This window comes from Corvus moneduloides, chromosome 1 (genome assembly GCF_009650955.1).
Source record: "Corvus moneduloides isolate bCorMon1 chromosome 1, bCorMon1.pri, whole genome shotgun sequence".
Taxonomy (NCBI): domain Eukaryota; kingdom Metazoa; phylum Chordata; class Aves; order Passeriformes; family Corvidae; genus Corvus; species Corvus moneduloides.
Genome location: NC_045476.1, coordinates 99,288,838 through 99,301,640, shown reverse-complemented (window position 1 = coordinate 99,301,640; position 12,803 = coordinate 99,288,838). Strand labels below are relative to the sequence as shown.

At 39.4% G+C, this 12,803-nt stretch overlaps 1 protein-coding gene across 5 annotated transcripts in view; it reads left to right on the top strand.

Moving 5' to 3' along the window:
• ANKS6 (ankyrin repeat and sterile alpha motif domain containing 6) overlaps positions 1-12,562 on the top strand; it is a 48,539-nt gene extending 35,977 nt beyond the window's left edge. For 2 of the 5 annotated variants that reach the window (XM_032119760.1, XM_032119780.1), the window contains exon 17: positions 4,658-12,562. In XM_032119760.1, the coding sequence (XP_031975651.1) occupies positions 4,658-4,707 (50 nt within the window). In that variant the 3' untranslated portion in view covers positions 4,708-12,562. Of the gene's footprint in view, positions 1-14; positions 442-1,922; positions 1,991-4,657 lie in introns of all 5 variants that reach the window. The other 3 variants (XR_004242126.1, XR_004242123.1, XR_004242125.1) reach the window with 3 other exon arrangements.
• The last annotated feature ends 241 nt before the right edge of the window (positions 12,563-12,803 follow it).

The following is a 12,803-nucleotide window of genomic DNA, read 5'->3' as shown; positions in this document are numbered from 1 at the left end:
TTTTCCATTCTCAGCATGCATGGGAACTTCTGAATGTCTCTTGGTAACATCCCAGAGCTGAAGAACCTCTTCTGTAGGTACTACTAGGTGAGCAGAAGCTATTTGGGATTTGATTGCATGGTGCAAAGAACTGGAATTACTCAAGAACCAAAGAAGCATAGAGATGTAACATACCTGCAAGCAACTTGCTGACCTTAAGTGTCTTGAAGACATCACAGGACAAGAGTGGTGGCACAGAGCTGGGGACAGCATCCTTTTGTAAGAATGGAGGCAAGAGTTGCTCCTGTTGAGCTTTTGACAAGATGCTGCAAGGAGGTTGCATCAGAGATTAGCTTTTGGGTTTTGTGTTTGAGAGCTCCATGATACAGATTTTGCTGTGAAACAGAAGCACGAACAGAAAAGAGGAAGAGAACACGTAGATAAAAGAAGTTTCTGCACCAGGTAAGCTGCTTTTTATTGTAAAAAGTAGCAGCAGAGCCCTTAGGCAGTCTCTGGAACTTGAAGTAATTTCCAGGAATGTGTTAACATTTTAGAGCATAAGAGCAGCTGTACCAAGTCAGATCCAAGGTCCATACAGTTGTGTTCAGCTTTTTCATCCAGTCTCATCTGACCCTGATGTGAAGAGCTGCTTGCTTTCATTTGCTGTGAACTTGCCATGTCCTGACTTCTTTTGCTTCATTGTACTGGATCAGAAGATACAGTGAGCAGTTGTTTCCTCTTCACCGCCTCCATGCCACTGATGATTTTACAGATCACTGTGATACTCTTCTCCATTCATGTTTTTTTTCCAAGTGGAAGGCTTATAGACTGCTTTGTCACTCCTATACCATAGTTTTTCTCTTTTTCTTTTCTGATATTACCTTTTCAGACGTGGGAGATACCAGCCTAGCATACAGTGTTCAAAATGTAGGCGTATTATGGATTTACATGACAGAGTGATGTCTGTTTCTCAGTTGTGTTCTCTACTTTCCATTCTCTTGCCCTTTCCTAGTTATTTCTAGTACTGTGCTGTGTTGACTATAATTGGAGACTGAATTGGCATTAATTGGAATTACTTCTTACAACCCAGCTAATCTACTGAGTTTGAGCTCACAGCCTATAATTTTATATAAACACACATACATCTTCTTTTCCATTTGCCTTACTTAATATTATTTCATATTTATCTTCATCAAATTTTGTCTGCTGTCCTATTGTTTGGGCACAGACGTCACATGAAGTCCTTTTGCCAGTCTTCTGTTTACCTTTCTTTTTATTTACATGGATAACTTAGGAAGGTTTTTCCCTTCACTTTATATGCCCTCTCAAAATCATATATTGAATATACTGTTCATATCCTGAATATCCTCATGCAGATCCCTATGAAATACTAGTGGTGAATCTCTCTGCTATGGAAAAAATCACTATTTACGGCAACCTTCTGTCCTCTGCCTCCCTAACAGATTATTCATCTACACAATAAATTTTCTTTTTACCCTGTGGGTTCCTTATTATCTTAAGAGCTAACCTTGGACCTTGTGAGTGTCTTGTCAAAATCCAGGCATCAAATGGACCTCTTTTATCTACAAGACTGTTGGCACCTTCAAGGGATTCTAGTAGGTTGATGAGGCAAGACTTATCAAAACTCTTTTTGATTGTTTTCCACAGAACTTCAGATTCTTTGGTACAGTTTTTGCTAATCTGGTTGGTATTGTTGTCCGTCTCACTGGTCTCTGTTTCCCTACATTTCATCTTGAACCATTAAAAAGATTTGCATCACTGTTACCACACCTCAGTTATGTGACAATTTAAACAACACCCTGTGCTCTGTACACAGCAGTTCAGCTGCTTAATCCTTGTGCTTCTCTAGGACATCGGGCTTAGAAATTTGCTATTACTTGCTTTGTGTATTTGTTTTGTATTCTTTTCTGCTACTACTTCAGGTTAAGGTATCTTGGACTCCCACCTAAGGAAGGCTTCTGAAATTGTATCCTTCCCAAGTTTTTCCATGGTAAATACAATTAGTTTTTTCTGATGTGAACTTACTTCTCTAGCTCATTACAGTCTAATCATTGATTTACCTCATGGCATCTGTAACTGGCTGCCTCCTGTGGTACGTTTGAAAAGTAGTATGTGAAATTTTTATGCTTCTTGCATGGTCTGTATCATCTCATTTCTCCACAGCTCTTCATAGGAGCCTGTCTGGACACCATTAGCAAGAAAGCCATCATGATTTGCCCTTTTAGAAAGCTAGATGTAGCTCACAGGATAATGAAAACATTCTGCTCTTCCAGCTGTGTTGGTTTCACTGTTTCCCTGTGATTTTGTGAATACTTTGAGTAATTTTAAAAGTTCAGTACCTAAACCAGAGTGGCTGTCAGTGTATCTCTGCTTTTACGAGGTTTGCAGCCTGTAGGGGTGTAAAGAAGAAAGTGAAATATAATCCAGGTATATCCATAAGAATCAGAAAAGAAAAAGCAGGGGGAAAGAAATTTAATCTTTACTTTCTGGAACTGTAGTTTATAATTTTGGGAGGTCTGTCGACTGATTATTATCACCTCGTCTGCAAATGTCTGCAGCTTCTACGCCTTTCCCCATCCATAGCTCCAGTGTCCCCTTAGCTTTAGTTCTGCCCAAAATACTCCAGTCCCCACTGCCCAGGCTCAGTCTCTCCCCTGCTACCACTGAGTCAGGAGTTGTTGCTGGTATGAGATAGCATGCAGCAGAAATAGAAGTACATCCAGGTGAGTGTTTATAGGAAAGGAGAGCTGCAGTGGTTATCTACATTCACCCTTCTAGGGAATACACTAGAAGGAAAACAAGGAGAGGCAGAATAAATAAAAGCAAGACTATCAGAAGTAGAGGATTGATGGTACAACTAATTTCACCCAACAGGCTTCTTTAGGGAACACCCTACAGTTTCTTCTGGATTTTTTTTTTTTTTTTTTGGCAGTTCAAAATCATTTGCTGACTTCTTGTAGCTTCTGGTTGAGCACCTCCTGCTGAGATCATTACTCCTGAGCTCCCTGTTATACTACAGGAACTCCTGGAAGAGTTGAGTGTTTGTTGGATTTTGGCAGATGAGCTATTCCAATTATAGTAAAGCTCACAGTTGGGAGAAGGTTTCTGTTGTACATCAGTTGCTGTATCATCCCTGGGGCTAGAAGTGAGCTGATTCTGCATTGCAGAAAACAACAGGCTTTGACAAACATTTGCTTTCTGTCAGAAGTACTGAGGCTGCTTCCTCCCCACCCCATGCCAGGGAGCACTAGGTTAGGCTGTGGGAATTCCATGCTCCAGTCCTTGCCTGACCTGAATAAGGCAGAGCAGTGTAAATAATTCAGAGGTTATTGGACCTGTAAGCCATTAGGTTTGGAGGCACCAGGAATGAACTCTGAATAGGCAAACAGTACACATGAGGAGTGTTGCCTTCATCTCTCTTTTTCATGGAAATTAATTGGTCACCTTTAGAAAATTCTGATGAAATTATTCATTCCAAGAGTGAAAGTTTTGGCGGGTTTTGACACTTTGGTAGTTTGGCTACCATTACAGCATGGAAAATTGACAATGCACCCTGTCGTTGATCAGAGAAACTACTAGGAAGATACTGCTTCTTTATAGCCCAGCAAATGTGTCCAGCAAACACAGAATTACTGTGCTGCTTCGACATTTAGAGCAGATGACAAGCCCATGGAGGCATAAGGCAAAATGACTGCTCTGAGGAACAAAATGCTCCTCCTTTGTCTGGCCTCCAACTTCAGTGAAACAAGTGGCGGCATAAAGTCCAGCTTTCTGAGAGAATGGGATTTAACAAATTATATTACCCCAGGAAAAGTTTCTCTTTGTGGTTTGAGGTGAGCTGTTTGCTTACATGATTCTGGTAAAAAAGAAAATTGGACTTTCTGAATGCCCAGTTGCCAGGACTAATTGTTTAGTTCATTTTGGGGGCCTGTGTCAAGCTTCATGCACCCAATCTCCACCATCTAAACAACACTCTGATAGGTGGGAAGAAAAGAGAAAATCCAAACACCTAGTAAGGGCAATGAAGAAAGGCAGGACATAGATATCAAAAGAATAAACTGCATATTCTCCAGACAAAAGTTTAAATGAAGAGTATGCCTATGATGGAAAAAGAAAATTATACCATTCAGTCTATAGTTAGTGGAAATTCTGGTCTTCTGGTTTCTTGTTACATATTATAGTATCTTGTATATATTGATAGATACATATATATCTGCAGATACAGAGTTGTTTGTATATTTACTTTTCACTTTTGGATTCAGAGACAAAAATATCAAGTAGAAATTATCCAAAGGAGGGAGTTAGAGATTGAAGAGCGAGGCATAAAAATAGGAGCAAAATCAATATAGACTTGCATATAAAAATCATACAGGATTCAGGTAATCACTTGCTGGAAAAGTGCACATTGAGAAGAGAGGGATACTTGACACTTTGTGGCAATAGGTGACCTTTTCACACATGAGTTTGACTTCTTATTCCTTCTCCATACAGGAGACAGCTAAGATGAGTAAAATTAATTACAGGATCAAATTGTTAGATTCTGGTATAACATTGGGAAATGTGGGTCTGTTTCCAGTAGTTGTGGAATTACTCTCTTGTTTACAGCTGTGAGTCTTGCTGGTTGCAGTTTTTCAGACTTTTTTTTTCCCTTTTACAGCACCTGGCTGCTCTTCAAAACCACAAGAAGCCGTTTCTTCTAAAAGGTAGCTACTGGAACAAAATATTTTTTTTTATGGTGAAGTTTGGCATCTGACTAAGTAAATCCAAGTGTACAAATGAAAATTAGAAAGGTTAGTCCTGACTACACTGACATAGGATTTTCTGCAGTAACATGCTTAAAATACAAAACCCACAAAAAGTAAAAGAAAATAATAAAGAGATTACTTCTGTACTTCAACCTAAGTGTTGAATTGTTCAAGGCATCAGTGGTCTGGATTTAAGGAAAACAAAGAAGAGCAAGAAGAATGGATAAACATGCAAGAAGATGGATGTTTCATTCCACTCTTGCCTGTAGATGAAGAACCATGGGAGACCTACATGAGCACAGTCAAGGGCAACAAAAGCACAGAAGAAGGCAAGAAGCCCACCACAAATTGTGACACCTCCTACGTGGGGAAATACATAAACTGAATATGCCTCTGTTGATTGGATACAGATAAAGGAGTCCAGATTGAAAATGTAATGGTTTCATGGGAAGAAATATAAAGAAGTAATGCTGCATTCTTCGTTAACCAAAATATACTTTATCTATTCAATATTATGAGGTTAAAACAGCAGTAAAAGTAAAAATGAAATACCTATTTGTAAAAACAGCACTTTATTTGAGGAAATGCATTATCTGTCACCAATATTTAAACAGAATGTTAAAATATTTTATATAGCTGACTTTTTTTGAGAATAAAACCTTTTACCTGGTATTGGCTGGGTTTTTTTGGACAGTAACGCTAGCATATACTTAAAAATACATTTTTATAACTTGATTTTGTAGCAATTTTGAAATGAAAGTTACAGTAATTACAAGTAGAAATAATTTTCTGCTTAGTAAATACCATTTTTTTGTTAAGTAGTTAAAATGCAAATCATCAGGAATTAAAATACAAGTCTTCAGAAGCCTCTGACACTATATTTATCTTTCTGAAGACTCAAGTACTGCAGGTAAAGGCAAGAAGATCTTGGAGCTCCAATTACCTGAATGTTCTCAGTACATAACTAAAGATTTTACATTTCAGCATGCTCCTCGCTGTACTGGTTTTGGAGTTTTGCAGAATTAGGGATAGAACTTGGGTGCAGTGATAAAAATAATAGCACCAGTGAAAGTGGTGGGGTCCTGCTGTCCTGCAGCTGTCTGGATATGTCAGCTGGGTGTGCAAGCTCTTTCTGTGATGGCTTCATTGGTTTGGCCATCTGAGGTACCACTCCAGGATGCAGGCAGCAAACAGCGGAGTAGCCAAGCTGCAGTAGGTTATGCAGCTGTGCTGTGTCAGAGCTGACTTCAAACACTGGCAGCTTAAATCCCCAGGAGGAAGAGGAGAAGAGGTTGCAGAGGGGTATTGCAGAAAAAAAGGTGGTTATGAGCTGATAAGGGCAATCAGAGCCTGTTAGCACCCTGAGGTCATTGCTGGTCATGCTAATAACATTGCAAGTGTAATTGGTAAAGCCATGTGCAAAATATTTTTGTTCCATTTTTTAAGTACACATATGTCACCAAATTTATAAGACTATAAACATTTAGAGTGTCATTTTGTTTCTGATGTGTCTTAGGCTGAAGAAAAGCACTCCTTATGCAGAATTCTGCTTCAGAATTAATTTCAGCTTTTGCATAAAAATACATTGTTTCTGCTTTCACAGTTTTCAAGAGCTGCTACTAAAGATAATATGGCAGGAGAGTTCTACTGAAGTGTTGGGTGCAAACTATATAACATTAAGCTAATGGCATTGTCCTTTCCTGAAGAAACATGTGGACAGTTTTGGTTAAAGGACCTCAAGGCAGAGAAACAATTGGAGGTTCTTATTAACAGTAGAAAACATTAACATTGTTGCTTTTGACCCTTATTGTTTGAAAGGAGAAGTACTCACCTGCAATAAATTGAGGTGTGGTGTTTAGGGGTTTTTTTCAGGCCCTTTTCAGTAAGACATTGACCAGTTCAGTACAGAAAACTTTTTGCAGGGTTGAGAGAGGTATTTTCTCTACTATATAAGAGGGTTCAAATTCATGTATGCTACTGCCCAGAAGACTGTAGTAACCTCAGGACTATAAGGCAAGGTAGGGGCATGCTTCATTCTTCTGGATGAATCTGTCTCACTGTGAAAAAATAATTCAAGATGCATGGACTGTGGCCCCATAAGACATTGGTCTAGGATAGGGAAGAGTTAGGCTTTAGTTTCTCTAGCTGATGGATTTATTGACCAATTCCTAAGCTGCGTAGTGACTGAGGATAAATAGTGCAGTAAATCTGGGAATCTTAGCCCAAGGACATCAAAGAACAAGCAGAAAAGAGATTTAAATGGAATGCAACACTGCCAAAGGAGACCTGCTGGCATATACATATAGGCTCTTTGTGTTGACACAAGGGAGGGTTCCTCAGACTGTCCTATCAACAAGTCCCACTATGTGAAGAGTTGGCTTTATTAACACAGGAAGAAAAAAGTGTGGTTTTAGATTTGGGAACCCTTCATATCCTCTGCTGCACTTAGTTTGAAAGGTCTGTTTCTTTGGCCTGATTCAGCTGCCATCGTAAGTGGAGAAACGAAACAGGTTCTTTACCATGGCTTCTTTTTCTGCCTTTGAGAGGAGGTAAGTTTGAGTCAGAGTCCTGTATTGTGTGTCTGTGTGTCAGGGCTGGCACGGGCTGCACTTTAAACTCTGCTGTAGGCAGTGGAGGTCCAGTCAGTACCATCACCAGGGCCTCAAAACCCAGTATCTCACTAGACCAGAAGTTTGATTCAATTGTCCAGACCTCTACTAGCATTTGCCAGGCCCTAAGGCATCCAAAGGGCCCAGAAGGGGTGCCTGACATGCCACTGCATTATGATCAGGTTGTTCGTTGCAGTCACTTGGACAAAGAGACCAGAGATGGAGACTGTCATTTCATTGACTTGTCCTGATCTGTCACAGACTTTCAAAGGTGAAAACTTTTTTTTGTTCCCATTTGCTGTTCATTTTCTGTCCTCCTTTTCAGTTCAAATGAAAATCTTTGTTGGCAGACTTTGCTTACCTCATAATGAAAAGTGATACCTTCTGGGTTTTACCAAAGAAGGAAATGCTACAAAAACCAGTTCTTGTTATGATTCAGTCTAGCGTTATAGACTTGACTAATCTGTAGTTATTAACCCAAAGACTTTGCTGAGGAGCACTGTTATTTTACAAGAAGCTTTTATAAGTTTCTTTGAATTTAATTTTCTTTTTCTGCACTTTGAGCATTAATGAAGATCAGATTTTAAGTAAAGATACTTTGTTAGCTGGAAATTATTCATGCAGTCATCTATAGTATTTCTCATGCTTCAGCAATTGCCTCAGAAGCCAGGTACCTTCTCAAGGGAGCAACTTTGGTTTTGAGAGTGAAGGGGAACATAAGAGTTCATGCAAAGAGATTCCTTTAATACCGAGATCAGCTTAATTTGCAATTGCTTGGCTTGTCTGACTCTGACACTAATAGCCTTGAACTTGCCACTTTATTTTATTTCAAAGCCCTCTTGGCAGTACAAGGGTACATTTAGTGGGAACAGGCTTTGTCCATTAAAACTGAAACTTCCTGTGCTATATTTAAAGCTCATTTGGAACACTTAATTTCCAGTCTCTCAGAAGTTTGTATTATTGAAATAAACTGTTAATGCAGTGTCCTCCTTAAAGTGTCACAGCAAGGAATTTTTTCAAAGCAATTTTTGCCACTTGTCATTCACAGCATTCCAGTGTGCATTAAAACTTAATGGAGTTAACACGCAGTCATAAAAACAACAGCAAACAGATTTTTGAAGTATGATTGCCATATTCCCAGCATTGAATCTATAGCATTTTAATTGGTCTCTTACTTTTCTGAGTTTTTAAGCATGTACAACACTCTCAAAATAGGTCTGTCTGGTCTTAAGAGGAGTGTGATATCAGGGCTGTTAGCAGAGGGATAGTGCTGTACTGGAGCAGGGTTCTTGAAGGTGATAAGCAGGTTAAGGTGAGTGTTGGAAAACAGGCCCATTCAAGGCATTTCCTGATAAATAACCTAAAAATATTATGCGCTCGTGTATACACTTGATATGTGGGCTGTGAGTTCTTGTCTTTGATAAGCCTAAGTGATTTGTTACCCCACAGAATCGGTGGCCTCCAGTTAGCCGGTGGAGAGATTTCCTGTTGATTTGTGGAACAAAACCATTGCACAGCCAGTAGCCAACAAAGTGCAATAGATTTGATCACAAGGGGCCTGATTTCGACTGTTCTACACAGATTTGTCCATATATGTTTTTTCCAAGTCACTCTCTGCCACCATTATTTCCTGAGAATGGGAAGAATGAGTAAAAGGAAAACAAATTGAGTAAAAGCTAGAGATAGAAGCACAGCTATTAGATTGGGATTTCTGGTTTTCTTTCCAGGATCTGCCTCTCTTTTAGGTTGTTTTTTGAATAGTCAGAATTAATATTGAATGCCCTGGGATTCACTTAGTTCAGCAGCTCAGGACTCCAAAGCACTTACTGTTTATCACAGACTTAGTTCAAAATCTGTTGCTGATATACCTTTACTTAGAGCAAACAGAAAGTATCATTCTCTGTGCTGGTAATTAAGTGGTGTATGCAGACATCCACTTTTCCAGCTGCTTGGGCCATGGAATACAAGATATATATAGATATATAGATATATAGATATAGATGCTCCTAAAACATGGTAGTGTTTATCTCCTATCATGTAGTTTAATTGCTTATTTGGTGTATGTGTCAATCACACACACAAACTGTAGTCCTTAGCAATGCCACAGATGCATTTTACAGAATCACAGAATGGCTGAGGCTGGAAGGAGCCTTTGGAGCACATCTTGTCCATTGCCCCCCTGCTGAAGCAGGCCACCTAGACGTGGTTGTCTGGGACCCTGTCTGTTGGTCTCCCCTCATCCAGTGAGATGCTCTTCATAGAAAGCTTTCAGGTTGGTTAGACATGATTTCCTCTGTTGTAAATCTGTGCTGACTACTCCCAAACACCATCTTAAAATAACTGGAAATTATTTTCAGGGTTATTTTCTCTATAACATTCCCCAAAGTCAAGGTGAGACTGATAAGGTCCAGTTCCCTGAATCCTCTTACTTGCCATTCTTGAAGATAGGGATGACATGCTTTCTCACATTTGGCAGAAACCTTGGCCAGTCACCACAGCCTTTTAATGATAATTGAAGCAGGTTTGCAGTGACACCAGACAGCTCCCTCAGTACTCCCATCATGTCCCATGGACTTGTCTGTATCATACAACATCTCTTTGAATGCCATGGAAGGATATTTTGTCATCTACATATGTCCCTCAGACAATAACATGGGTGTTATGCATACTACGCCTCTGCTAGTCCCTTGGTGGTTTATAGACATCCTCCTACAGTGAATTTCGTGGTGCTTTGTCATCTCTATTCCAAGAATCTCATCATTTTCATTGCACAGCAACAGCATTCATGGTTACCGTTCTCTGAGCATGCTGTGTTGCTTCTTAGCCTACACAGTGATACATAAACTTTGGGGTTTTCCTTTCTGTTCCTTGCACAAAGAGAGTGGACAGGTTGCAGCTAAAATTTGCCAACATTTTTTTGTGTAATCAGCATTCAAGCAAATCTAGCGTTGTCATGAAGTGGGCAAAGGTCTTTTAAAATGCTGAGACTGTGGTAGGCTTTGAATATTCTGAGGAAAAGGACCTAGTACATACTGAAGACTGCAACACCCTGTATTTCCTAGCCCAACATAACTTCACTTTTGGCACTCATCATGCTGACAAGTGTAATAAAACAAATACATTCAAATCAGTGCACAGTTAGGAAATAAGCTATTAGATTCAGAAACAGATAGCAAATCCTGCAATAATAGAATGCCTCTCCTTAGTGTAGCCACAGGTGGTTTCCTGTGTTTCACCCAGATTACAGACTGTGAAGTCATGCTGAGTAGTCCTGTGATTCAGCCAGGCAGCCAGCAGACCTAGGTCCAGCTCCCAGGGAAGCCAATCGCTCCAGGTACTGTTTTCTGCACAGCAATAATTACTTGCAACCAAGCTCTTCCTTATTTCCTCTGTGTGAAGAGAGATACACCTTCTGAAGTATCCTGAAATGTAATGAAATGATCAGACAAAGATACTGACTTCTAACATTAGTAGTGTCAATTTGTTGCTCAGTTTAGAAGAGAGTGGTGTTCTCAGATTAGGCAGTGCCCCATGACAGCTCCTAAATGTGCTGGGGTTTGTGATAGCACTGATTAAACATAATAATGGTTTTCTACGTGTGGAAAAATGCTTGCTGAGAAGTTGTAATAAAAAAAGAAATGTCCCTTTTTACCTTTCAGTAAATAAGTATTGAACTAAAGAGCCAAATACTGGCCTGATTTGTACTCGTGCAATTACCACATCCAAGCCACTGAGGATTTAAGTGCAGGGAACTGCAGAAGAATCTGAGCTAAAATAATCTAGAAATGGAGTATCCCACCCACCATGTCTGGTTGCATAATTTCTTTGCAAACACAGTGTGCGTGCGAGGAGGCCATAGGTATATTCTTAGACAAGGAGCTGCAGAATGTGTTTGTTGTGTTGCTTTAGATATCTTTTTAATATGTTGGTGGCTCACATCCCTGTTGGCATTATGCCATTGCTTAACACCTTCGAAGGCCCTGCCACTTGCTAATCTGATGAATAGTTATTCGATAAATATTACAAATGTTATTAATGGACTAATTTTATAGTGCCTTTCTGTTGCATCAAAGCAACACAAAGAGCAGTTCATTTATAGAGATGAGGGGACAAAGAGGACAAAAGAAAACTACCAAAAAAACACCACCAGAAAACTCTGACTTGGTTGGATATATCAACAAAACTAAGCAAATGATTTAGCCTGTTTGTTATCTGGAAATTAGCAATAGCCTTCTCATATGTTAGCTATTATGTACATGTGAATATTTTAAATTAATTTGGGAGAACTGTGCATAAGCACAGCATGAGAAACTCCTTATTTCTCTCCTGGAGACAACATGCAACATTAGAAGTGTTGCACAGCCATTTCACAAGCAGAACATGCCAAACAACTAGCAAATACAGAAGGCAGAGCTGATGATAGGATGGGAATCCATACTATACTGTTTTCACCTTCTGTGTCTGGCTCTGTTACACTGGGTTCCTTTTAGTTACACACATACAGAAAACCTAGATTCTTTGTTTTGTACTTGTAAGAAGACATCTTACAAAGACACAGCAGTGATTTCCTAGGTGAAACAAGGATGATTCAGGAAGGGAATAAGAGGAGAAGGACACTGCCCTATGCTTTCTGCATTTTAAAATTAAAAATTGCACAGAAAGTTTTAAAATGAGACTGAGAGCTGTATAGCTATATTTATGTTAAAATGTAGTATTTTAAAAATCAAAATAAAATCACACACACCTAGAAATTTCCCATAAAAACATAAAATAAGTGTTCGCTTTCCATTTCCAACAACAATATTTTTGCCAGCTTTGCTGTCTCAGTTCATGTACCTGCTTTTTTCAGTCTATCATCCTAGGTTTTTTAACAGTCCCCAATGAGCTTATGTTCCCTGTAAGTGCTTATTATCAGAGCCAAGTGCATGTTGCAATCCAGATAATTCACTTCACCATTGTGTTGCTTTTGTGTTATACATGTTAGACAGGTATATTTATAATGCAATGAAACCTTAAGCTGAGGTCACTGGATGGAAGAAGTATTTATTTGTCTCAAAAGTTTGAATGGAAGACTATGTTCTTGGCATTAGTTATCATGTGATGCATTTGGGGATGAGTATGTGACCAGGAGGAAGTACATCCTGAGTTCTACTCCCGCTTGACAACAGACACATTGTGTAATGTTGAATAAATCACTTTTCTGCTAGAGTTTCCCTGCTGGTAATGTTTCATCCTTAGCTGGTTATGCAGGCAACAACACTGTCAACAGAAAGCTCCAAGAACAATTAACATTGGCATCAGTGGCAAACTGCTCTTCGACAGTCTTGATATTCTCTAGGTGTTGAAATGAGAAGTAAAAACACTACAAAAACATTCACAAATGTGTTGGTGCCCAGATAGGAACACCACCATCCCCAGGCTTTGGATCATGCTCCTTCCCAGGATTCAC